General features: G+C 38.5%; 1 protein-coding gene across 1 annotated transcript; it reads left to right on the top strand.

Moving 5' to 3' along the window:
• The first annotated feature begins 10,101 nt into the window (after positions 1-10,101).
• LOC100545842 (galanin receptor type 1-like) lies at positions 10,102-25,974 on the top strand. The gene is made up of 3 exons (XM_019619755.2): positions 10,102-11,241; positions 12,836-12,901; positions 25,408-25,974. Exons 1-3 carry the CDS (start codon positions 10,534-10,536, stop codon positions 25,723-25,725), a joined length of 1,092 nt encoding a protein of 363 aa, XP_019475300.2. The 5' UTR covers positions 10,102-10,533; the 3' UTR covers positions 25,726-25,974.
• Positions 25,975-26,028: the final 54 nt, after the last annotated feature.

Raw genomic sequence — 26,028 nt, 5'->3', positions numbered from 1 at the left:
AGGACAGATAGGTGGTTGTCAAGACTGTATGTCAATTCTACGAAGATCACAAAACGTTTGTAGACAACAGAAGCTGTTTGTGACATCTTTTGGTAAAACTATAATCAAAGACTTCCTGAAACACGTTCTAAAAAAAAAATTACTTAGAAAAATCATTTTCTATTCTGGATAGATTTCTATGCACACACTCCTGTTCAAAAGCAGAATTCAGAAAACTCTTTCTTCCACTTCCCACTCCAATTTTTTTTTTATTAGGAGCAAAGCCATTCACATCTATTTAAATCAGCAGCAACTGCTTGTGACATTTAGGCACCCACAGCTGTGCGGGGCAACAAGCTCCACTGCCATGCATGCATCTGAGCACAAGATTCTGAGAAAAGCCAATCCTTGTGGCATCAGTAAGAAAACCCATAATAGGGTAAGAGTCTGCTTATCTTCATTTCTGCCACCTAATAAAAAAGTGTTTTTTAAATTGAGTTTGAGATTTTGCTTTGAGTTTTTGGGGGATTCCTGTAAGTCATCACTGCTGTCTCTAATCTGCAGAATATGTCCAGGCTGGCCTTCACAGAAGCCTGAGTCTCCCTCACTCCTTCCTATCCTTCCCTGACTGGAAGCAGCTATTCTGTTTTTGGCACTCTGTTGGTATAATTCTGAAGTACAGATCTAGCCTGAAGCTTCCAATGTTGAAAACTAAACTATATTCTTGGGAAGAGCACTGAAAATTCTTTCTGTGCCTTGGCCCAAGCAATGTTTATATTCTACTGAAATACATATATTACTTCAGGATGATTCTGGGGAATCTGCTCAGGAAGGGCAGAAGTGTTACATCAGCTGAAGCAGCTCAGGTTGTGCTATCAGCAGCAAGGACATTAGTCAGGGTGACCTTTGAGTCGAAGTGTGTGCCGGTGCTTCAGACTATTTCCACAGAGTACTCTCACACCTATTGTCACAGAACCACAGGTAGATTATGGTGGTAGGATGGGCAGTGTATTTTGTTTTTATTCATTCATTTTAAATATAGTAGAGTAGTAAGATAAACATTTCAAGCATTCAGTCTAAGAATGTTCAGTCTAAGATTTGACATTTTTTCTTACATACAGTTGTTTTCAAGCTCATTGCTTGCTACTTGTTCTTCTAAGTTGTAGTTATTATAAACTGTGCTACCAAGACAAAACAAAATATACTATACAAATACATTTCTGCATAAACATAATTGAAGTTGTATGTAGTATTAATTGTAGATTACGTTACTTTAACAAGAAAAATTGCATTTAGCTCTTAGCAAACCCAATTTTAAGCTAGAGCTGAACATATAATCCTTCTCACCCTCTTCGTGTGTGTAACAACCAGCCAAGTACTTTCAGGAAAAAAAAAAAAATCACTCTTGAGAATCAGGCAGTCCTACCAGAAAACTGTTACGAGAACAGCTTTCTCATACAGACATCTTTAACTACAAGTTTGTCAGCACACTCCAGGATATTGGAAGAATCTAGGTTGTAGATTTCTTTAATTTTTTTAATTTTCTTCCTAGTGTTTAACACAACACTTTGTGTATCTTCCATTAACTTTTTGAGCAAATATTAATTCCAGGGAGAAAGCCAAGCCATTTATTCTATAAAATGCTGGTGAGTATGATGTCAAGAAACTTGCAGTTGGTTTTTTTTTTCCTCTCACTTAAACAGAATAAATTGAGGCAGCTAAGGTTTTCTAAGCATCTTCCAGTTTCAAGAGCTAACCCTGACATTTTCATTCTTGACAAAACCTTTTATATTTATACACATACGTGCACAGAGTTAATACAAACAGTATTTGGATCCTACCATAATATCTGTGGGTTGTTCTGAAAGTAACGCTTCCTAGTTTATTACCTTGGCCCACAACATCAGGGCTGGATGTTGGTGGTACAGCAGTAGGGGCTGAACATTCCCAACACTGTTACTTGCTGTTGCTGTGTGACAGATGGCAGCAGAGGGCAGTCTGACAAAGCGGAGTCTGATGTGGAAGTGTGTAGTAAACAAAGCTGTGGAATTAAATTTCTCCATGCACAGAAAATGACATCCATTGATATTCATCAACACTTGCTGAAAGTTCAAGGAGACCAAAATGGTGGATGTGAACATAGTGAGGCTATTTAGCAGTGACATCGGAGGCAATACTTTCAGAGTGACCTACTTACCTACCATGTCACTTAGCTAAGCACAGAAGTTGCAGGACAAAGCAGAGCAGTAAGCTAAATTAGAGTAGGGCTACAGAAGGTCTAACAAAGATTGCTATACCTTGTTATAGTCCAATACAGCTACAAATACCACAAACAGCTATTAAATAGTAGATTCCTACTATGCTTTCACTGAAATATATGTAGGATGCTTCGAAAATAATCTGATGTGAGGCATAAATGTACTCTTAAGCATTCATAGCTGTATGTAAAAATGAAAACGTGTATACATATATTCAAAGTATTCCTAAGAAACCTCAAGGCACATTTGTATTAGGGCCTCTTTGTTAGATTAGAAAGTTTGCCCACTGGAGATTCACTATTTCTGAGATACTTTTTAATCTATACACCACACTGTGATTCTTAAGAACAGGTTTCTTTAATTGAGAACAGTGTCAGTAGTATTAATAAGGCTGTAGATTAGGAAATTTCTTTGGTTCTACCGGAAAAAGTGCTTCCTTGCAGCAGTGAGATAAAGTTGCCATGGAAACCTATTTGCTAAGATGACATTAAAACGCAGCATGGACACTTACATTTCTCTTTTTGTAATAAGCAACATTTAGTGGTGCGATCAGGAATGACTAAGTGTTATTTGCATAGTAAGAGACCAGGACTTACTCAGGACAATTACTGGAGAATTTTTGTCATGCTCCTGGGCTGGCTAGTTGACAGTGCATCTTGTTACAGAAAGAGGAGCGTTAGGAGATGGATCAAGCAAGTGATCTTAACTAACCAGGTAAGACAAGTAAATACACACACGAAAAACAAGTTCATGAACTGATCTTAGTGTAAGTTATCACCAGGGGAAGCTATCTGAGGATATTCACAGAAGAATCTACTTTTCAAATCATAAACTACATTGGAATTGTAATAACTTCTCACTTTTCTTCATCTAAACACTAATAAATTTGGCATTTAACAGGGGAACCATCTCCTGTCCTTAGTGAATTTCTTCTTCTAGCTTTCACAACTCAAGAACAGATCATCACAACCTGCTGGATGTGTGACTGCACTTTGCACAGAATCATATATGCATTTCCAGATAGTCACATAAGAGAGTCCAATTCAAGATCTCTTCTTTGCAAGGATAGAATGAGAGAGATCACCCACACCACTTCGACCACGCTTAGTTTGTGAAAGAGCTGTGTACAAACCACAGGAACACACAGGAAGAGACACGTCTCATCAGGTTCGAGACAACAAGCCAGAACACATTTATTATTCTCTGCCAAAAAAGTAAAAAGAATCAATGAAGATCCTGTTTCAAAGTTTTGGTACTTCTGATCTAGTTTAACATATATCTACCAACAGTGTATGCACAATGATTTTCAGTAACTTTATTCCAATGATTTCTTTTGAAGTCAAGATCATAATCTGTTACTCACTTGCTTAGTTATGAACAAATAGCAAACTTAGTCAAACAAATCTATATGCCTCATCAAAAATTAAGCTGCATAGGAAAGAAAGGCTACAAGCAAAGCATGGACATGCTGCTTTTGACTGTTCAAATGAAGTAGTCTGACTTTTATTGTAAACTCTAGGTGAGGCAGAAGTAACTTACTGATGATTGTAAATATTCTATCTTCCACACATTTATCTGTCCAGCAAGGAAGACATAAAAAAGTCATGTGAAGGATTTAGCAGCACACAAAGGAGTGTGTTCAGTCATACTTGCCTTATCATTCCCATCATTGAGCCTACTTAGGAGACATTGAAATCATATTTACTCCAGATAACTGTTTCAAAAAAGGTTGCTGAAGTGCTTAGTGCAAAGTTAAAGGCATCATATGCTTCAATTTTCAGAGAGCCAATTATCTCCATACCACTGCTTATAGTCAACTGTGTAACTGTGATGCCCCCTAAAAATGTCACTGTCTGAATTATGAACTGTTGCAGTTTTTAAGTTCGCATTGCCTAAAGAGTAGAGCCCATGGTACTTCGTTTGCCAAGTATCTAGCTAAAGCTGATTTTTTTTATTTTTTTTTACTGGATTATTAATTTCATTTCTCATCTAAATCATCAGCATAGCAGAAGTTTTCCATGGATATTTGGAGCATCATCATAGCCTCAAGTAATTGAAAAATACTGTTACTGATTCTTGACCAAAAAGGAAGAACTACTAAAGGCTTCAGTCAATAAATCAACGGTAGCTGAGCAGTTCATCTTCCTAGTTTGCTATTCAGCTTGGATATATTTCTGCTAGCACTCACCAGAAGTTACAGAAAAAATGTACCCAGAGTTCAGGTCACAGGGATATAGTTAACAGAGATAATCTGAGAGTTAAACGTTAAAACCAGATCTTGGGTTACTGGGTCATACACTGTGGTAGTTAGAAGATGTCAAATAGCTGAAGGTAAAAATGATTTTGAGAAATTACTTTCCATGTTTCCTAGATCTCCTGAAATGTAGAGAGAATAATGCAAATGTATGCAATTCAAACCTTTTGCATTGGAATCGTCTCCTCACCACTACAGGAACATATGTTCACATATCCTACATTATCCAAGCAGTAGTTTGTCTTTACTCTGAAATACACTGCCTGCACTCAGCGATCGTAACTAAGCAAGTTGGGCAGTATGCACTCAGACTATTTAGTTCTGTGGCCTGAATGTCCTAAAGGCTCTCCTATGAAATTTTTAAGATACTTTCTATCCTTACTACCCTCAGGGAAGAAAGACTGAGCTCCATGGCATAATTCATGTGCAAATATACCTGCAAAATAGATAAACTACTTACATAAAATACAACTAAGTCATTTCTAGTGAATAATCTGGATGTGCCGTGAAATGAAGAATAGGAAGCCATTCAGCAGTACCCTCAAGTCAGGGCAAAACAAAATAGGTTTTTTTTGTTTGTTTGTTTATTTTGGTTTTTAGACTGGGGCTGTTCCATAAATCTATAGGAAAGCAAATTGGCAGTATGCTTCAGCTCCCTCTCACAACCCAAAAAAATGAATGAGAGAAACCTGAAACTCACAAGATTGACACCATCAGGAAGGACAATATATCATGAGATCAGTGCAGTTATAGCACTGAAAGACTTCAATTCAAAACAAACTATTTCTAGTTCCAAGTACCTTCCACTAAATCAGCCATTATTTTAACAATTATAAGAAAAAAATCAGGTAGAATTTTACATACAGTTATTTTAAGCTGGGGAAACAAATCAACAGCCTAATCAGTTGAAGAAATGATACTTACTTCACACCTGTTCCTTGCAAATTTTAGAATGAAATGTAGCAAGAACATCTGCCAGATCATAATATTTTCATAATTTTGTTCACAGTATTTAGGATCATGTCTTTGCTAAGTAGTACTGAAAGCCAATAGAAGGCAGCTTGGAGAGTGAAGTGAAACAAGCCACAAGAACAAGGGATAATTAGCAGACTCTGGTCAGAAGTATGTTTTTGAGGTAAATGTGTAGATGAATTATTACAACTCTCCTCTTCTTTGTGGAGCTGGAAATGGAGAGCACAGAACACTCTCCTTCTGTTCGTCACAATTTCAGTGTTTAGCCTATATTAACACTTAAGAATATGCTTTGATTTGCTATTGTTGCTTGACTGTATATTCGACAAGCTCAAAATTCAGCCAACACATAAGTAACACAATGTATAGCCAAAAAAAACAGCCTATAACCCTATTCAAACAGTGCCATTATTAAATCTTATTGAAGAGAAAAATACAAACTGATCTAACAACAACAAAAAAAAATCAATAAACCTCAGTTTGTTGTAAGACCTAATTGTACTGTCTCAATTGCAATATCACAGGGCTCAGCAGCTGTGCTGGAAATTGTCATAAATTAAAATGGAAGAGCTATTTTCTCAATTGCTTTAAATCTAAATCCTTTTTACCAGAAAAGATTTTTACAGCTCAATAACATGCTCGTGTCTTGTTGGTTCTCCTTAAAAGGGAGCAAGATCATCATCACAAATGAGACTTTACTTGCCTATGTGCAGCATAGTACCCTTTCAGCTAGCTGTATGACTAAATCCTTTCTGTGGCTCCCCTTCATGCACAAATGCAGCCTCATGACAACCAGGCAATTATTGACCAAACTCCTGTCCAGCTATCCAAGATTAAAAAGCGAGAATGACTCTTCATTACCCCTGATGTTCCAGTTTATTTCACACACTATGACATAGTACAGTAACAGTTTTGAGGTTTTCATGTTTTTATCTTTTCCTGTCACACTATTTTTGACATTTTCACAGTCCGAGTAGGATACAAATCTAGGGGATGTCTCAGTTCTTTCATGAAAGGATTATGCAGGTTGGAAAGGAATTGAATCTGGACTCTCATTTTCTGGGCCAGTGTATATAGGCAGGCAGCAGAACTTCCTGCCTATCTCAAGGTCATTCTTCAAGAGGAATGGACACTGCACATTCTCTCACCAGGGTACAACCAGGCTTGAGAGCACAAGTAAAGAGTGGACTGCTACAGTCCAAGTGCAGGTTCTTCAGACTTACCATTGCCTGTTTCCTAGGAGCTACATCTAAATTGCTCATCCCTCAGCCTAATGTACTTTTTGGCCCCAGTCACCTTACTGAAGAGCACAGTATATGAAGACAGATGCTAAACTCTGGGCTATGAACTGGGCCTTTGAGGCTGGATGCCTATTTGTTTTCCTTTAAATGAATCTGGGTCTGAGATGTAATCCACTTTCTTCAGAGAAAGAGAGAGGAGCATGACAGTAAGACTTTTGCTCCATATGAGGCTTGAGTGGCCTCCTTTCACTCAAAAATCAAGAGCATTAGAGAGCTAATGCAGAGGTATCAAAAAGCTGAGCACAATTATGAAACCAGTAAGAGTGATTTGCAACATGGCATTCAGCGTAATTAGGAGCTGAAGCACCCATTAGCAATCAGAAAATGGACAAATTGGTTTGTACCTACATAGGCTAGAAATGTTACCATTTCAATATTACCATCTAATGTTTTGTTTTTTTCCTCTTACCCTTATTCCCAATGCTGTCTTCTCCCTCTATTCTCCTAACTGTGGGAGTGCTAATCTGTTAAGAGCAGTCCAATGTTGTCATACTTCTACAAGACTTCTAATACCTTTTTAGTAAATGATTCTTCATGTAAGGCCAATGCTCTCATTTAGCCTGAAATCAACTCATACAAAGGTAACTGCATCTGGAACCCATTTCAGTCTTGATCTAGGTGATAGCTGCTAAATTTTTTTAAAGAACAGTAGAATTTGTAGAGCTATTTCACATTGCTTGGTTCACACTGATTTCATGGTTTCTGGATTTCAAGTAGAAGTGCTTAGGATTTTACAATACTACACACTACATGAATGGTGCTAGCAAATCAGACATTACATCTTTCCTTGTTATTTGTGCTCTAGCACTTAAAGTTTCTTGATTTCTTCCATTTAGCTGGATTAATAGATACGGCTTATGTGTTAGCAGGGTTAGCTCCCTATCACAGCATTTGTGCTGTGAATTCTCATGGATGGGGAATATCACACTGTCAAAACCAGACCACTTAAAGTAGTTTAGAAATAGCAGAAAGAGTGAATCAGAAGCCTTTGCCTTTTTTGGAACTATTGAATGTCACGGTAATCACAGTTTCAGGATAAGTTTTTGGAAAATGTGTAAATAACCAATGGAAATTATTTCCTTTCAAGTAAGACCAGACAGGAATACTCCCACAGCAGCCACACTCCACCTGAAATCAAACTTGCAGTGTGTCAGTTCACCACTGAAAACAAGCTGAGCTTTTCCACCTGATTTTCACAGCAGGTTGATAATACTTTCCATCCAGAATATTCACACTCCTTTTAACTTCCTTCCCCAGTCAAAACTCTCACTGAAACCGACAAGTGCTAGAGCAGTATAGAGTGGGGCTTTTTATGCTTTTGTTACCTTCTTTTTTAAATTATCTGAATTGTATTCCAAAGAGTAGCAGTCAGTCCTTAAATGAGGTCTAAGAGGTGCAGCCAGGCTTCACCCCTTCCTGTCACACGGCTGAATTGCCTTCACCTGTGCTCCCAGGGCTGACCAGGTCCTTTCCCCAGGTGCTCCATCAGTTGTTCAGGCCGTGACTCAACAGTTACCATGCACAAGCATTTGGAGGTTTTTGAAAAATCCTGCATTTAAATCTGACGAACTCTAAAGTCCTTTCCTCCTTGTTAGCAGAATTGTGCTTTCTTGTTCCTATTTTCTGAGTGGCAAGTCATACAAGCTTTTAGATCTGTAAAGCTGTGTTTGTTCTGCAGGTTATATACAAATTTCTCCACCTATTGTCTCAATCCTCTTGTAGGAGAAATCACTTGTGTTATAATTGCTTATTATTCTGCTCAAATCCTATATAAGAAAAAAAAAGCATGCGTTTACTCTGATTGCTGCTGGTTCTTCTTAAATAATAGTTTCTGGCATGACAGCACTAAACAAACAAAATCAGCAGATAAAGTTAGCTACTGAACGACTGGATGGAGAGAACGTTTGAAAGTGAGGAAGAGCACAGAGTGGCACAGGAGAGATCTGCGAGCAGTGAAGGAGGTAAAATGCCGGTAGATGGCACTCAAATCATCGGCATAACGCTGGGCTTGGGGGTCCCTGAAACCTGTGCGTTGAAGCAGTTGTCTGCAAGCTGAGAGCACAGATCCTAGCAGCTAAACAGATTTGTGAGACTGCAATATTTAACATGTCTGAGTTGCTATGCCTCAGGAAGCAGAGCTGCTGGAGTGCAGAAGACCCAGAGAGGTGCAGGTGGAAACCACAACTGGTTGCAGAGGACATGGTCTGGAAGCGGCTGGTTCAGCCATAGCGATCGGCTCGCTGGCACACAACAAAGGTAGATACATCTTCCATTGCAATTCAAACGTCTCTCACTGTCTGCTTTCCATCTCACCCCAGAGCCAGCCTCAAAACCGTGGGTGCATGCAGGTGTGGGAGGAATACAGAGCCTGGTTTTGCAACAGGTTTTAAACAAGACTATGGGAGCAGGCTAAATAAGGCAGCACTACCTCTTTTCTCAACAAGAGACAAGTCACAGTAGCTCTTGATTTCTGCAATTTGTTTCAAAAATTAAGGGACTCCCTCCACCCTAATCTCCTTATTCATAAGAGCTAGAGAGGTTCCACTTTGATCTAGTCCCTAAACTTGGAACCATTAAAAACAGAAACATGCATGCTTCTATGCAAGGGGCTACAGTACAAGCATAAATCACTGTGCAAGCACTGTTAATATTTGCCTGAACTTTGTTCCCTCCTTCCTGCCTGTAGGGTTCACAGAATGTCTTCAGAAATAAAAGGAAACAGACTATCAAAAACAAGTTGCTTAGTGCCTTCTAGAATATGCATACTTTTTCTATATGCAAGTATTAAAAAACATAGAAACTAAGCCATTAATCCTTAATGAAACATCTTTTAAAAAAATCCATCTCTTCCCTAGCAGTGAATATTACAGCTGCTCACAGCTACTGAGACTGAGCCTTTCTTTCTCCAGAGCAAATGCTCTTGGTACTGTTGGGTTGAGTGCGGATGGATCTACAAGAATCGTGAATATTGAGGCACCAAGGGATTTGGAAAGAATCAAAAAGACGCAGGAGCAAGATGCTGAATCTAAGGCTTCTCCAGATTTTTATGCTGACAACACCACAGTCCAGACTGCTTCATGCTCTAACGTGTGCACATTAAAAACTGAAACAAATAACAAGCACTATTTTGTTGATTTAAAAAAAAAAAAAAAAAGACTTTAGCTTTTTTTTTTTCGTGTAGACAGTTCCAATGCTGCTCCTTATAGTACTGCACACAGAATCATTTAGCATCTGCTGCTCCATCTATCCCTTTGGATAGAAACTTGCTTTTGCTTTTTTCCCCTCATGTCTAATATACGAAGACTGAGCTGATAGGGATTAATCTCTGAAAGGCTCAGGTCATGGACAGCACTTTTTTTGCTACCACAGCTCCAAGCAGAGCTGGAAAGCAGGTACGACAGGCGCAGCTCCAGGGAGTGGCGTGGGAGGGAAGCTGAAGAGGAGGAGCGTGAGGAAACCAGGCTGCCACTGCTTTACCACTGCTTCATCCTCAGCCCTCTGGCACAGACTTATCCTCTGTCACAAGATTTCCTCCATCAGCAGCTACCAAACCTCTTAGATGAGACCAGTTCCTCAGAACCTTGTCTGACTTCCTGGAAGATACAGAATCTGGAAGAATCATCTGAAGAAAATTGCTTCCTAAAGCAAAAGCACAGGGCATTGGAAAACCCAAGCATTCAGCCTCTGGCCACCGTTAACAAACACAGATCTTCCCCACAGCAGTCAGGGCTGCAGCAACTGCTTCCTGGTCTCCAAGCAGTCTAGATCCATGGAGGAGGAGGAGGACAACTTTGTGCTTTTCTTTGGGGCCAACACCAGCAAGTGCAGCCTCGAGACCAACCAAACAGGAGCCCCACCATGCTGGTCAGGGGCTGCCAAAGGAGGTCCTGAGGTGGTGATCGTACCAGTGCTTTTTGGTTTGATTTTTCTACTGGGAATGGTGGGGAACACACTGGTGTTTGTTGTTTTGGGTCGTCTCCGGCCTGGGGGACGCCCATCACGCAGTGCCACCAACATCTTCATCCTGAACTTGAGTATTGCAGACTTCTCCTTTCTACTCTTCTGTGTCCCCTTCCAGGCCACTATCTACTCCCTGCCAGAATGGATCTTTGGTGCCTTCTTTTGCAAGTGGGTTCACTACTTGGCCATGGCAACAATGCTGGTCAGCATCTTCACTCTGGTGGCCATGTCTGTGGACAGGTACATTGCTGTGGTTCACGCCAAGCGTTCGTCCAGCATCCGCAGCAAGCGCAACGCTACCCTCGGTGTGGGCATCATCTGGTTGCTGTCTCTACTCATTGCCATCCCTGTGGCCCAGCACCAGGCCCTTATGAGCGGTCATCAACAAGCACCCAACAGCTCCTTCTGCTGGGAGAATTGGGCAGAGGGCTCAACAGCCAAGCAGACGTACAAGGTCATGATCCTGCTAGTGGGATACCTCCTGCCTCTGGTGCTCATCACCTGCTGCTACGCCAAGGTGGGTAAGAGGGATGAGAGTAACATTCAAAGAGAGGAAAGGATCATTTCCAGCCTTTTGCTGGCTTGGATTCACACACGCAAACTACTCAGCCAACAAATCAAATAGGTCCAATTTAATTGTACTCCCTGCTAGGATAGGATGCTTCTCTGGTGTTGGGGGGATATGAGGGATGTTGTAGAATAGAACAAAATCACCATCTCACAAAGAGGACTGAAAAACATTTCTGTTCAGGTACAAAGTGGGGAACTGCCACAAGCTCGCTCTCAGCTGACACCCAAATTTGTTAAAAACTTCTGCTGTTTTTTGCAGTTTTTAGTTTGTCCTCTCTTAATAAAAATTGATTACTCCTAGGAAGAAAAGAAAATCATAGAGGAAGCAACCATGCAGAAAGTTACAGAAAAAGTATCAGATAAAATTATTTCTGCCATTTCTTTATTTTACTGAACACGAAGTCCCGACTTTGTGTCTTGGAAAGACATTTTAGGATTCAAGTCTTATTCAGCAAGGCATCTCTTTCTTACTTCTTGTAGATTGTTACTGATTTTTTTGTCTCCCCTGATTGATCTTTAGAATGTCTGAGACAGATGGTAAACCTATGAGTTGTGCTAAACTTCCAGAATAATTTTTCTGTGACTTTTTAATTAATCTCTTATTGTGCAGCAGCTTGTGGCTGCCAGGGAGTGGACTTCCTTATCTCTAGTCAGTTGCTGGTCAGCTCTCCTGAAAAAAAAAATCTTGGAATTTTAGTTCATGTCTGTTTAATCAAAAGTTACAATACTTTCAACACTACTTTATTTTAATATCATCAGTGCTGTGAAAAAGGGAAGGCTCTTAGATTTAAGCTATCTGCCTCTCAGGCCTTGCCTCTCACAAGAAAAAGCCACTAGTTTATAAATTCTGTCACTGTACTCTAGCTGTTTTTTCCCCTCACTGCCCTTGGTGAGCACAGCAGCAAATGAAAAGTAAGGTGAATTTGACAGAGGCTTTATTTTGTCCATTAACTGCTTTAGAAAATTCAATCTTTTACCTCCATAAGTTGAAGTATAAATGCTGTCAGGTCACGGTTGTGCTATAACCAGGTGCATAAAGATTGATTTAAATGTCATTAACTGAGATTTTCCTGACAGTGCTCTAACATTTCTTAGGATGCTCTCCAAAAGGGGAACCCATGCAACTGCTCCATTTGTCAGTGTTGCACTCATGAGTGGCAAGGCAGTCGTACCAGAATACAATGCTGGCAGCCTGGTCTCTGCCTTTAGATGTAAACAGCCTAGAGAGTAAATGTAGATGATTTAAGCACAATCTAAAATTTCAAATCCACATCAAGATTCCTGTCAATTTCAGCACACAGCCAGTTGAGCTCTTACATAATGCTGAGCTACATCTTCTGAAAGCTTAGCATTTTCACCTTCAAGAAACAAGCTTTGAAAAGAAAATTGGAGAGTGCTTAAAATTAAAACCTGAAAGCATCACATTCAACTTTGAAGTTACTCTAGAGCAATTATTTTAATTTTTAGTACTTGCGTATGAAGTTCAAATCCTAATATATATCATTCAATTTGCTACTCAATTTATTGTTCCTTCTTTCAAGGTTTTGTACCATCTCCACACAAAAGTAAAGAATATTTCTAAGAAGTCAGAAAGATCAAAGAAGAAGGTAAATATCTTTGATTTAATTTGTACACTAATGTAATTGATATGTCATGTTTTTTAAATAACTAGTATCCTTTTCAAGCTCCATTCAGTTACAAATGTCATCCATGTCTTTCAGCTGAAGTTCAGATTCATGTTGTCAGTTTGTTGTATCTTTATAGACAGCACAAAATGAGGCCATTATCGAATTGCTCTATTGATCTCCACATACATGCCTGCTGGACTGTCTTTTGATTCTTTGTGCTATAACAAGTCCTACAAATACAGTATTTTTACACTGACAGGCAGAAAGAAATTCAGACTATAAGAAGATGTAGGTATTTGAGTACACTTCAGTAAGTTAAAAGGAAAGAACCCTGAAAACGAAGTACCTCAGTTTTGCAGCTGTTTGCATTGCAGTTCTTTAATGTTTACAACTGGTATTTGGTGGTTTTAGATCTTGGTTGGCACTTTGACCCCTTTGTGAGGCAAACATCAGGGGTTATTCCATTCAAGCTGTATGAAAAACGCAGAATTGTAAGAGTTTACCAAGGAAAATACTAAAGATGGAATTTTCTCACTAAGGATCTTTGAGTGGATGAGTCATAATTAATAACAGTTTTCATATAACAAAACTCACCAACAGCAGTGATGCAACATGAGATTTACAGGACATGAAAAGGAAAAACTCTACTTCACTCAGAAATGTTAAAATCATTGTGCGTGCAGTGATAAGAAAAACTGTAGGTTATCTGCCTGGTCAAAGGCAAGTTGTAATGAGGCACTATCACTAGGTGCTGGTAGGACAATCAAGTCACAGTTTCTGCCTGCAACACAGCAACCATACAACCCAAATGACCAGTGGGCATGCCACCAACTACATGCGACAGTCAGAGGAGATGACTGGGAAATGCTTTGATTTGCCAGCCCAGCAGCTACCATGACAAAAGGCAGTGAAGATCTGTTGATGATTTTATATTAAAAAATAGCAAATGTGGTTCTTTTGCATAGAATAATTTCATGACTTCACAAGTTTACCCAGTTGCTTTAGGTGTAAAAAATCTCCAACAAATCCATAAAAATTTGCATGGTTTAGATTTCACTCCTATTCCTTCCTTGCCTGTATATTTATGTCCCAATACAAGCTTATTTCATATATTTGAAAAGAATGCTACCAACAGTCAAAGATTACTAGTGTCATCTTCCTGCAATGCACTGAAGTTACAAAATAATTTTTCTTAAATGACACTCATTTCTTCAAATGCATCTTTCTGCACTGTTTCCACATTTGACCTGTAGAGTTAAATGGAAAACAGTTCCACAATTTCTCCAACAGTTTGTTTCCTGATTATACACAACTGAGAGGATAATCTTAAAATACATCTTTGACTGCCTTCTCAAACATGTCAATGATAGAGCACTTTCTCTCCCTCCTGTTAAGTGCTTTCCTAGTCATAGTTCTGGAATGGCTAGAAGCTATAGTTAATTCTGGTACTTAGACCTAGTTAAACTGTTGATCCAAAGATTAAAAAAAATAAAAATAAAAATAAAAATCAGACATCACACCACATACATGCAAACTATCTTCCAAAATTTGTCTCCTTCCAGCATTTTCTGTTGAGAAATCTGCTTTTCATCTAGCTTTTTTTTGCAGACCAAATAGAATCTTTGGCATCCCCAGTGCAACTACTTTTTGTTGCAACTACTTATCTGAGCACTTTATAAGGCATCCTTCTTGCACAGTGTGCAGATTAACTCCGTTCCCATGTGTGCTTTCAGAGTATCCTTGAAACACACTGAATATCAATCATTTAAAGCAGATCTTCCTAAGAACACTTCACATTAGAGCCTAATAGGAAATTCATATGTACATATCAGTTCTGTTAAATTAGCTTCCTATGTATCTAATTGATCTATTAAGGACAAGTAGTTGCACTTGGTTTTAATTCATAAACTTAATTAGAGATTAAATGAACAGCTTTTGCTTATTTTGCTCAGAAGTTTGACAAGTGAATCTTGCTCCATGTTCAGAAAGTTAATTTAGCCTATACAAAACATGTAGCTTTATGAAATATGTGTGAAATTTCAGTGGAGAGACCTTTACCACCTTGGATCCATCAAAACCAAGTGTAACATAAAAGCAAGATCTTACAACACGAGGTGATAAAATTACTTGATTCTCATCTGTTATTTTAGCATGCATTTGATCACACTGACAGAAAAAAAAATCACATACTGATACTAAAAAAAAGAATTCAGTCTGGATCTATGGCCATTCTTACTTCATTCCTACAAATTGAAGAAAACAGGACAACTGAGCTGAGAACCTCTCAGAGAAGGGTTTTAGTGAACGGCCTGTTTGTGTTGCTTTTGTTTGTTCTTAACAGATAAGCAGCAAATTTTGTAAACAGCTATTCATACATATTTCATTACCTTCATCTATGCTGTTTATGCAAGTAAAGATAAAAAAAAAAAAAAAAAAAAATCAAATTGCAGACTTAGAACCTTGTTGAACAAGAGTTTCTAGTGAAATGTTGTCTGCATTACCACTACAAGCGAATTGTTCTGCCATGAGCTCCCATGGGTTTGCCATTCAGAATCCCAGAAACATTCTTTGTGCTATATGGACTCCTGAAGATAGAGTAAGTTCAAATAAAACATAGTTTAGAAATAAACTGCATGCCATAGAGTTTAGGGAAGGGACTTCTCATGGACAGCATTCCAGAGGCTAGCTGAAAACACATTGCTATTACAGTACATTATAGGGTCCTTTCAAAACAAACAAAAAGCCTTATGATTGGGTAAGATTTTTTATTTTTAACCAGCTTGTTTCTGGATCTAGAGCATTTGGTAACCTCGCTGGAGTTTTACTATTCTTATTCTATCCAACTCCAAACAATAGTGTAATGTTGGTAATATACAGAAAAGGCCTCATCCTAATTCACACAATTTAAGCCACTGAATAGAGAAATTGACGAATGCCGTAGGGAAGCATTATAGGGACAAATCAAATTTAAGCCACTTGAATGGTTAAAAAGGAGAGCATATTTCATCTGCTATAGGTACATCCTCTGAATCTCAAATCAACACATGAAAGATAAGGCCAGTATTTACAGAACATGTGGGAGAGATTGCTAGATGCAAATCTAGGGAAATTTCTAAAAAAAATAATGATCACATGGCCAAGTGAACAATTCCAGTGTTGTAGTAGTATATTCCTGATTTCCTTACTTGCAAAGCTGCAACAAAGAGGGCAACATAAAACTGTATTTAATTACATCTGAGCACATGGATTATAGTATACAATGCAGATAATTGGTACTGTACATCAACCTCATCCTTTAAAGACTGTAACTGTAACTTCGGTTAAAAAAAAAAAAAACAACTTAATGAAATACACTAGAAATTTTTTATTCTAAGAAGTCATTTCCTTGCGTCTTCCATCAACTTCTGCAGTTTTGAGGCACAGCATGATTTCCTGTGCCTGCCCCTGCAGCAGTGCTCTCAGCCTTCCCCTGAGACCTACCCAGAGTGTGCTACCAACACACCCAGCAGAAAAGCACCAGCTGCCTAGAGACAGAAGAGAGCTGCATAGGCAGACATACATACATACTGTCAGACAGTTGAGGAAAAGAACAAAGCTCAGTTAAAAGGATTGCTTTTTAGCTACCTGCCCAAGTAAAAGCAGCTCTGACATATACACCTGAAAAAGGATGGCATTGTCACCTAATTTCTCATCAAGGGATCCTTGTCAGAAAGTTCCTTTGGAAACTAGCTTATGAAGCCACTTCTCTAAATGCCAAGCTTCATTTCAGCAGTACCATATCTCCAGATAAAATCACTACAAGACATATCTGGAGTTCCAGCAGATTTCATTCTGTATCTCGCATTCAAAGCCATTTTTCTTTCTCTTCAATTATTTCCTATCTTTCTACCATTATCCCATTTGCCACAGTATTAGACTAAAAATTTACATTATTTGAGGATATGTGGGAGCTAGAAGGACAGACAGGAAGGCCATGTTTTCTAAGGCCAACATACTAGTGGGAAATGCTTAGATACATGCCTTTAAAAATTACAGCAAGTTTGGTCTGAGTGAGCTCAGATCATGAATAACCAAGAGAGCTCAGACAGTCTGCCCACCCTTCCTACCCTCATGCCAAAAGTCAGCATTCAAAAAACTGCTGAAAATAAAAAGTTTGCCTTTAATAGAATCTGAGAATGATATAAAATCCTCCAGGTACATCTGTCACAAAGGAATTCAAAACATTTGTGCTTGGGATGCAATTTGTAAACTCTTAAGTTACAATGTGCTAATTGTTCAAACTACTGCAGTTTTTTTTTATTTTTTTTTTCAATTTATGCACATTTGAAGCTGTAAGAATTTAACATGCTCAAAGGTTGATGCATTCTGAATTCATACATCATTATCAAGAGATTGACCTTTAATTCATATTCCAACTTTGCACATTTTTTTATAAAGGCTTATCAGCTACGTGTCAATGTTTGACCAGCTCAATTTGATGTGCTTTTCCATTTAAATGTAACATTTGTGCAGATCAGGGAATAAATCCAGTAACTTCTGCAAGTTGGTGCTGAAATTCTGTGTACTGAACTAAGCCAGACTGTGCATGCAAAAAATGCATGAATGCCAGCTTCCATATTTAATTTCTTGCTAGCTGACCATGCTCACCAACCCTACAGCTGAGATAGTGAGATGCTACAGGATTCCCCTTTGCAGTTTTGGATAATTATTTACTGAGGTAGGCCAGCAGGACTATGTACTAAGAAATCCTGTGCACTTCTCAATCACAAAACATATTTCAGATCTGCTACTTTGTTGTGTATTATGCATAGTAAAGCTACAATTTATCTCCAAGGAAAGTTAACAACTCCCCACTTAACAGTGCTGAAAAAGTGTTTCCTAATAGCTCAGCCCTAGGAACTGTGAACATACATTTGCAATAAATCAGATATTTTAATAATGGAAATGAATGCAAAGCAAGGTTTATTCTGATCATGAACTGGCTCTGTGGTGCCTTACTGGCCTCTGAAGCACACCAGGGTTCCTAAATGTTTACTTGGTTTTGTCCTGTACATCTTTAAAGAACAAACAAGTTGCAAACTGAACAATCTGATTTTTTTTTCAGGTTTAAAAAGAGTTTTAGTGTTATGAATTTCACAGCTATTTTGAAAGCACCCTTATAAAGAAGGAAGAGTTGTGGAATTTTTAGAGATAACAGTGATCAAAAGCTCCAATTAACAGACCAATTGAAACATCTGAATCTAAAAAATAAGTATAGTTCTTCCCTATTATTTTAGCTACAATATGAAGGTGAAAAGGTGGGAAAACACATCCTTGTTTTATATTCTTTTCCTAGTAATTCCTAACATTTACCCCCCTAACATTTTCTTCTTACACTGTTTGAGACCAAGGCTAATGTGTTTACAAAGCACACAAACCAAAGATCATGCTCCAAAGTTATACTAGTCAATTCAAAGCACAACTTCCTTTATGAAGCTAAGATTGTTTTCTTTCTCAACTTGTATACTCATAATCCTACATTTACCTACATATAAAGTTTACTGCTCCCAGAGCTACGTGAGCACAAATATACAGAGCTGATTTGGGACACTCCCTGGAGCAGCTCTTTTTGAAAGTCGAATTACAGTTTGAGGTAAAACATTCATAAATTCTTCAAAGTATTTTGGTCAAAAGCATTTTGGTCAAGAACTGCTTTCTTGTATGCTAAATCCTTTATTTGACTACTGTTCACACAGCCAGAGGGTTTTCATATATCTTAATGATTATGATGTTTGAGGTTTAAGCACAACCAACTCTAAGTACATCAAAGTAGCATGGAAGATCTTGGGATCAATTCAATAACAGCAAAAAAATACTAATCAGAAGTGAAATCCTACAAGTTGTCTTGCTAATAAGAACCTAGAGTAGCAGAAATAGAGAGCTTCATTGCCAATTAGTAGATAATGGAATATCATAATGCTCATAAGCATTTATGAATACAAAGCGAGCCAGGATTAACAGCATCAGAGGAGATTAGTAGCAAAATCACAGAATCTGAGATGTGCAGGGAAGCAGTCAGACCAGAGTGATCAAGCTTCTAGGGGAAATGAAGAGTTCACCTCTCAGCTTGTTACGCAAACAGCCAAGATGGATGGATTCAATGAATCAAAGTTCATTTCAATCCCTCCTCTTCTTGGTAGCTGACTGCCATTTCTGATTGCAAGAAACAAAGAACAGAACAATGGAGAAAAAAACAAGAACATTTTCAGTGCAGTTTCAGACCAATTTGGATCAGTTACACCAGAGAGTAATAAAAGAAAGACCAGAGGGCAGTGAGAAGTGCTTCATAATCAAGTAACAGATGAGTTTTCTCTGAAGCAGAATCTTCTACCCAACATTTAAGCCGGTTAAAAACAGATACAGATTATTTTGAAACATCTGTTTTGAAACATTATGTGCTTATCACTAAGCCATAAGCACATTTCTGTAGTTCAAGTTGTGCTTTGGGACCTTCATGGTGTTCAAACTGCATGGAAAGTAAGGCTTACAAATGCATCAATGGGATTCAGATTTGTGAACACGGAAGAAAAGAACCTGATGTGAGGAAAAGAGAAAACTTGACACTTGGGTGTCAAGAAACAAAACTTTTCACTTCTGCACATTGGTTTAAAGAGGGACTGGATTCTGAGCAAAGAAATTTCTGTCTTCAGAAAGCAGAGTACGCTGGAGTTAAGGGCGAAGTTGGTATGTACCTCCAGCAATACAGTAATAGTCTGTGCTGAGCCACATATCCTTTCTGGGCACTGATGCAATGCACTGTCTAAAAGCAGAAGCCTAGAGCACTGTGGATCACTACATTTTTTGCAGAACACCCACCACAGTAGATTTACAACATATAGCCAAAGCTGATACTTGGTAGCTTACCCAAATCAAACGTGAGGTGATCAAAACTTGTACAAACCGTCTCTAAAACATTAGGGAGAAGGAGATGTAAGTTAGAGACAGCAGAACAGGAGAAAAGAATTAATCAGAGAAAACACATAACTCTGTATTAGAAGACAACAGAAAAGTACTGGCCTCCATACAGAGGCTGAGGAAGTATGGCATGGTGTGAAGAATCAGCCCTAGCTAGTATAAAGCTGCCTTTGGACTCACAGCAGTACGTCATTAACTGAAACTAGTTTTGGTGAGTGAGGGGAAAGAAAACCCCAAGTATGGAACAAGTTCATTATATACACTGTCTTCCTACACAGCAGTTTAAAAAAAAAAAAAAAAAAAAAAAAAAAAAGGATGAGTCAGTTGTTGTTAATGAGAAAGTGCAGAAGAACAGGCATAGGTTTCTTTGTGCTTCTTCCTTCATAACCATGGAATGGGGAGAAAAAAACCTTCATCTTTTTCTGGAAACAGCAGCAGTCCCACTAACAAATTCTGTTTTCCTGCAGGCAAGAATGTACTGTTCAGTAAAAGCCTCATTGATGTTCTTCCCCATTTTTGTGTGGCTGAGGTACATAATACAAATGGATAGTCTGATCAGCTCTGAAAAAATCTGGCTAAACTAGATCAGGAATGTGACAGGCCCTCTCTACAAAGTCTCTACTTTTAGACTGCTCTATCCACTGTATATTTTAATCTCAATATGTTTGTTAATCTAATGCATCAGGTAGTTACACAAAATATAGATAAGTCCATGGAATACTTGAAGCATTTGATTCATTACAGTGCAATCTTAATTTTGCCCTTGACAAGTTGAAGCATCTTCATTATGATTTCATTAAGAATAACAGCTCCAAAGCCACAGTTAAATGCTGAAGACTTCATCACCCTGCAGAATGAGCCATCTCCCTCAAGAAAAAGTCTTTAAACATGTTTCCCATTGCTTTTTGAAGGGCAGAGGACAACCAAAAGCAAGACATAGCTTGTTCAGGGCTGAGGAAAATAAAAAATCAAAGGGAAAGAAAAGAAAAGCAGGGAAGCTGTAAATGAGGTTCAAATCATAAGTCGCTTGGGTTGGAAGGGACCTTAAAGATCACATCTAAAAATAGCAGAAGAATAAGGGGAGATGGAACACCCAAAGAAAAATTTTGTTTATTTAACAAACATATTTATAATTTCCCCAGGTCTCTACTTCCCAGCCTGCCATGGATCCTCCGTGTAGCTTAGTACAATTCCTTTGTACTTTAGCTCTGAATGAACTGCAAGGTTGTTTTGTGAAGCTTGGAAGTGAGTGTGAAATATTACTAAGCAACAGTTAAATAATCCAATATTGGCCACTGTACATGCCTAATATGGACCAATGAAACTTCAGAAATGAATCATAAGGTTAACATGGGCACAGCTAGACCAGCAGTAATCCATTAACAGTGCAAATTATCTCAATTCACTGAACAAACTCAAACACTACAGAAGTTATTTGAATCAGTCTTCTGCAGCTGTTTACAGTCTGTATTAACACTATTTTTAGCTAGTGTCATGTTAAAAGTACAACAACACATTGTTTTAGTTCCCTCTCTTAACCATATACCCCATAACTCGAAAAAGAAGATAAAAAAAAAAAAGATGAAAATTTGATTTCCAAAACATGTTCCTTAAGTCATGAATTATGTATATAATTGATCTATTATTGTCTGTATTTACATCTGCAAAGTCCCAAATAGCTGGATCTCAGAAACACCTTTGTGCTAATACATAGCAACTGCAGCTTTATTTTTAATAACTAGCCCTATGCTGAATGCATGGTTTGTCATTTCACAGTTAGAAGAAAAAATAATCTAGATCGATAACCCCTATTCAGAAGAATTTTTCAGTGCTTGTAGCCTCCTAATTCAAGCAGACGGATGCTATCAAAGATAGTCTTGGTAATCATTGATACAGGGTAAAAAAAAAAAGTAGCACCATTATTGCTGGTGAGAGTTAAGAGTGCTAAAGTCATTAATAATTTCATTAGCACCCATTAAACCACAGTAGGCAAGCTAGACCCAACAAGACCACTTCTTCTGTGTCTTTCAGTTCCATTAACTCCCAGTTATACCAGTACTTTATTAAGGACAGCTTCTGGCTCCCTATGTGGTCATTTTTAAGAGTTTGCAAGCAGAGGTTGTTTATTCACATAGGAATATGCTTTGTCACCCTGTATGTCAGATAGCATTCTGGTATGTGAAATAAGGAAGCACCTGAGATACGCTAAAGGCCTTTCAAAATGAACACAAACGTACTTGATGCATTTATTTTACTTAAATCTCTCTCCTCCCTGTAATTTTTAAATTTATTTTCTCTAATCTGCACAAAAATCTTGATCTGATGAACTAACATCTTCCTAGACTTTAATAGATTTAATTGACTTGTTAATGCAATTAAGAATAAGTGAAGACAGCACTGTTGTCTCTTGCCCAAACACATTTTTCTGTTTCAATGTTCATCTGTTTTTATTGCAGGAAATCATTGCTGCAGGTCCTATGTAAACACAACAAAGATATTGTCTGTCCAATACAGAGAACATCCCCACCTCTCATCATGCAGTTGACTTTTCTGCAGGGTTAAACAAACAGGAGAAAAAAAACAGTTCCCAAGAAACCACCTTTAGGCTTCACCCACGTTACTACTGTTAGAGTAAGCAGAATGTATTTAAAACATATTAGCATGATTCATTCACATATAAAGTCAGAATGAATATATGTTAAAAACAGTAATTATAATTGTAGCACACCCACATGTTCTTCAGATTTTAATGCAGATTTTAGAAAGGTCAGCATAATATGAAAGTCCTGAACTAACTCCATTTGACTAGATCAAGTAAGTACTAGCAATAGATTTAATGAAGAAACGAACCTGAACACATGAGCATAGCAGTTTCTAAGAAATGCATGGTTGTTTTTTGTTTGTTTGTGTTTTAAAAATGGAGTCGACCCCAAAGGATTTGAAACTTCAGCAGTATCATAGGGCTGTTACTAAAGTGAAACAGAAGAATCTGAAAGACAAGTTGATTTCCTGAAATTTTGCCCCATATCTTCAACCTCTTGCAAAAAGCTAGTTTATGAACATTAACACTTGTTTATAAATATTTCTGCAGTGGCTCCCATAAGTTCTTATGTATGGGACTGCGGTCACTTTTTAGGACCAGTGACTTTACACAACAACATCTAAGCATCTTACTTACTTTCTTCTTGAAAATAAATGCCATCCTACTCTTCCCTGGAGCATGCTGTCGTGTTTCTTCCATTGCTGTCATCACCTCCAGAATATGATCTTCATAGTTGGTCTGCAATACAGAAGCCCCCTGTCAGCCTATATCCATTCATGTACATTATACCTCATTTACTGACACAGGAAGAAGGAAAAAGCCCTCAAGGAAGTAAACTCCAGATGAGTGAAGTTTTATTGCATATTTATTGAAGCACCACTGACAAGAGAAATACTGCAAATGATCTGAGAATCAAATAGTCTTTTAAGACACAAGAGAAATCATCAAAGACGTGATCCCTTTGGAAATCCAGCTTCAGTTCTGTTGCTCATTCAATTCCCTTGTTTTCCTCATATTATCCTTTGTACAGCACTAAGCATGAAGACTTAGGAAAACAAGCTGCAGTTTCTATCTCACCAGAAACACAAAGAGTATCAAGGGAAGAGTAAATGACTCTTGAAACATTTTCCCATTTTACTGGGAATCCAAAAATCTTCCTCCTCAGCTCAACTCTTCTCAGCCTCTTTAGCCACCAGTGAAATACTGCCAAGGTGATTTGCTTATTTTGGCAAGTCATACCAACTTGGAGTGCTGACAAAAAGTTGGAGCACGTACAGAGGATTTTCAGCAGTTTTTTATTTGACAAATTGCAAGTCAGGGATAGATTCGCTTTCTCCTAGAAAAGCTTTGGTGCTTTGTTGTTGGATAAACATAACTCTGACTCTTTATAACCTCTGTTTATACATTCTAGCATAACAGGTAAGGTGACAGAGTGCTACAGTAATTTAAAATGACATTTGAAAACCTGCAGGTGTTTCTCCAACAAACAACTGCTAGATGCAGTCTCTATAACCAGTGATTAAATGAGTTTTTTGTTCACTAGGAAATTATCTCTGTTCTAGGGAAGTAATTGCTTGCTGTTTGCTTGAAATTATGGAAGGGAGTTACTGACCGAAGCATTGACCTAGACTACCAAGACTTAAGCTGAAATGAAGCCCACGTTCTCATTTTTCTCTTTTTCCTGCTACTTATACGACAACTCATATTTTCCTTAGGAGAAAGATAATACCTGCATATTCACAAACTGTTACATTTATCCAAGCGACAAAATAGAAGTGATAACCTCTAAAGCACACATTTTGCTGAGAATCAGTAAGGAGGAGAAAAAAGTTACCTGATAAACTTCTATTGCAACGTTTCAAGGATGGATTGAATACGTTACAGAAAAACAAAAGCAAACAAAAACCCTCACCTTCTGATACCATTAGTATTTCTGAAAAGAGATAGAAGTGGCCCTGCAGAAGTGGCAAAAATATAGGAAGGACTCTGGGGCCCAAGTCAGTAACATCTGAGCTTTGCTCATGTATTCCCTGCCTGCACTACATGTAGAAAGTGAGATAAAAGCAACACTCTGAGGCTGCTTAAACTTGAGAAGTGGGGTCGCGACCACATAGACTCCCCACTGCAGAAAGGAAGCTACAGCCGTTATAGCTTGCTTCTACTAGTAACTTAGTCAGTAAAAGAAATCTTCTTCAACAACTTCTTTCTGTACCTTTTTTTTTTTTTTTCCTCAGAATTTTTAATGTCAGACAGACTCTAAACTATACTGGGTCAAGCAATTTTTGTTCTAGAAAGGAAAAAAAAAAATAAATCAATAAATGCTGAGTTATTTCTTGTCAAGCATCCTGCAGGTCTTCTCAAAATAAGTTTTCCTCTTAAAATAAATTTGGAGGACAAGAGATTTTACCCACATTGATAGGAATCTCCTTTTTGGGGTTTTTGGGGACAGATTTAGCTCCGAGCCCCAAAACACTGACACCCTGGTCTTTGCCTCCAACCCTCTCTCCATCTGGGTTCCCCACGGCCAAAGATCCAATCCCCAAATTACCATTTCCTCTCAATAGGTGGAATGAAACGCTAAGAAACAGCTTGTTAAGTATCACACAAAAATAACTCCAGCAGCTCATACCACCTTCCTTTTCTCCAAGCTGCCTCTCATCACACCCTTCCCACTCTGGCAGCCCACCCCATCAGATTACTTCACCACCTTGCTCAGCCCTCCTGAGGCACAGACCTCCTTCCTATTCCCCAGCCACAGCTGTTAGGGGTCATTATGTAGCCATTAAGCTATTATGTAAGCTAAAACCAGGAAATTCTGTTTTTCCAGGGAAGAAGATTGGTTTTCAGCATTCTTTCTCTTACAGTCATAGTTTGCTCACCTAGCAGCAGTGTTGCCTGTATCATGTGGCCTTCACTGTGGAGCTCAAACTCATATCACAGACTTATTAGAGCACTGTAACCATTTAATACTTGATTTCATCTTTTTCAGACAGCACAGACAGTGCTTCTTGTGGTTGCTGTGTTCCTGCTCTCCTGGCTGCCTCACCACATCATCACAATGTGGGCAGAGTTTGGGCACTTTCCCCTCAACAACATCTCCTTCACCTTCCGCATCATCTCCCATTGCTTGGCCTATGGGAACTCCTGCATCAACCCCATCATTTACGCTTTCCTCTCAGAGAACTTCCGCAAGGCCTGTCAGCAGGCCTTCAACTGCAAGTGCTTCCTGCAGCCAGTCCCCACTGAGAAGCTGGTCAGAATACGCATGGAAAACTTCTCTACCACACACTCGACCACTAATGTTTAAGCGGGGCTCAGAAATACCTGTCAGGAGAAGAAAGAAGGGTGGTGTCTGACAGAACACCTATACAGGGGCATTTTAGGTACCTTGCTGCTAGGCACCATCAGAAGTGTCTGAATGTCCTTGTGGTTTCCTTAAGAGGAAACAGCTGTAGTTATGCCCACAAAGGATAAGATGTGTTTAAACAGAAGGTATAATTACAGAAGATATGAAATGAGCAAGTTAACAATTCTGTGCGTGGGCTGTTATTAGGATGTGAGCAATGAGTGACATGACATTTACTGAGGGAGCTGAGAAGCAGTTTGGTAA

Source organism: Meleagris gallopavo, chromosome 13 (genome assembly GCF_905368555.1).
Source record: "Meleagris gallopavo chromosome 13, MGAL_WU_HG_1.1, whole genome shotgun sequence".
In the NCBI taxonomy this organism is placed as follows: Eukaryota; Metazoa; Chordata; class Aves; order Galliformes; family Phasianidae; genus Meleagris; species Meleagris gallopavo.
The sequence above is the reverse complement of the archived record's forward strand: the minus strand, read 5'-3'. Positions and strand labels throughout refer to the sequence as shown.

Bases quoted from the DNA above. Each gene is read 5' to 3' on its own strand.
- LOC100545842 (XM_019619755.2), top strand. From the start codon at position 10,534: ATGGAGGAGGAGGAGGACAACTTTGTGCTTTTCTTTGGGGCCAACACC. The intron at 11,242-12,835 runs GTGGGTAAGAGG...CCTTCTTTCAAG, and splicing joins TCACCTGCTGCTACGCCAAG to GTTTTGTACCATCTCCACAC. The intron at 12,902-25,407 runs GTAAATATCTTT...CATCTTTTTCAG, and splicing joins CAGAAAGATCAAAGAAGAAG to ACAGCACAGACAGTGCTTCT.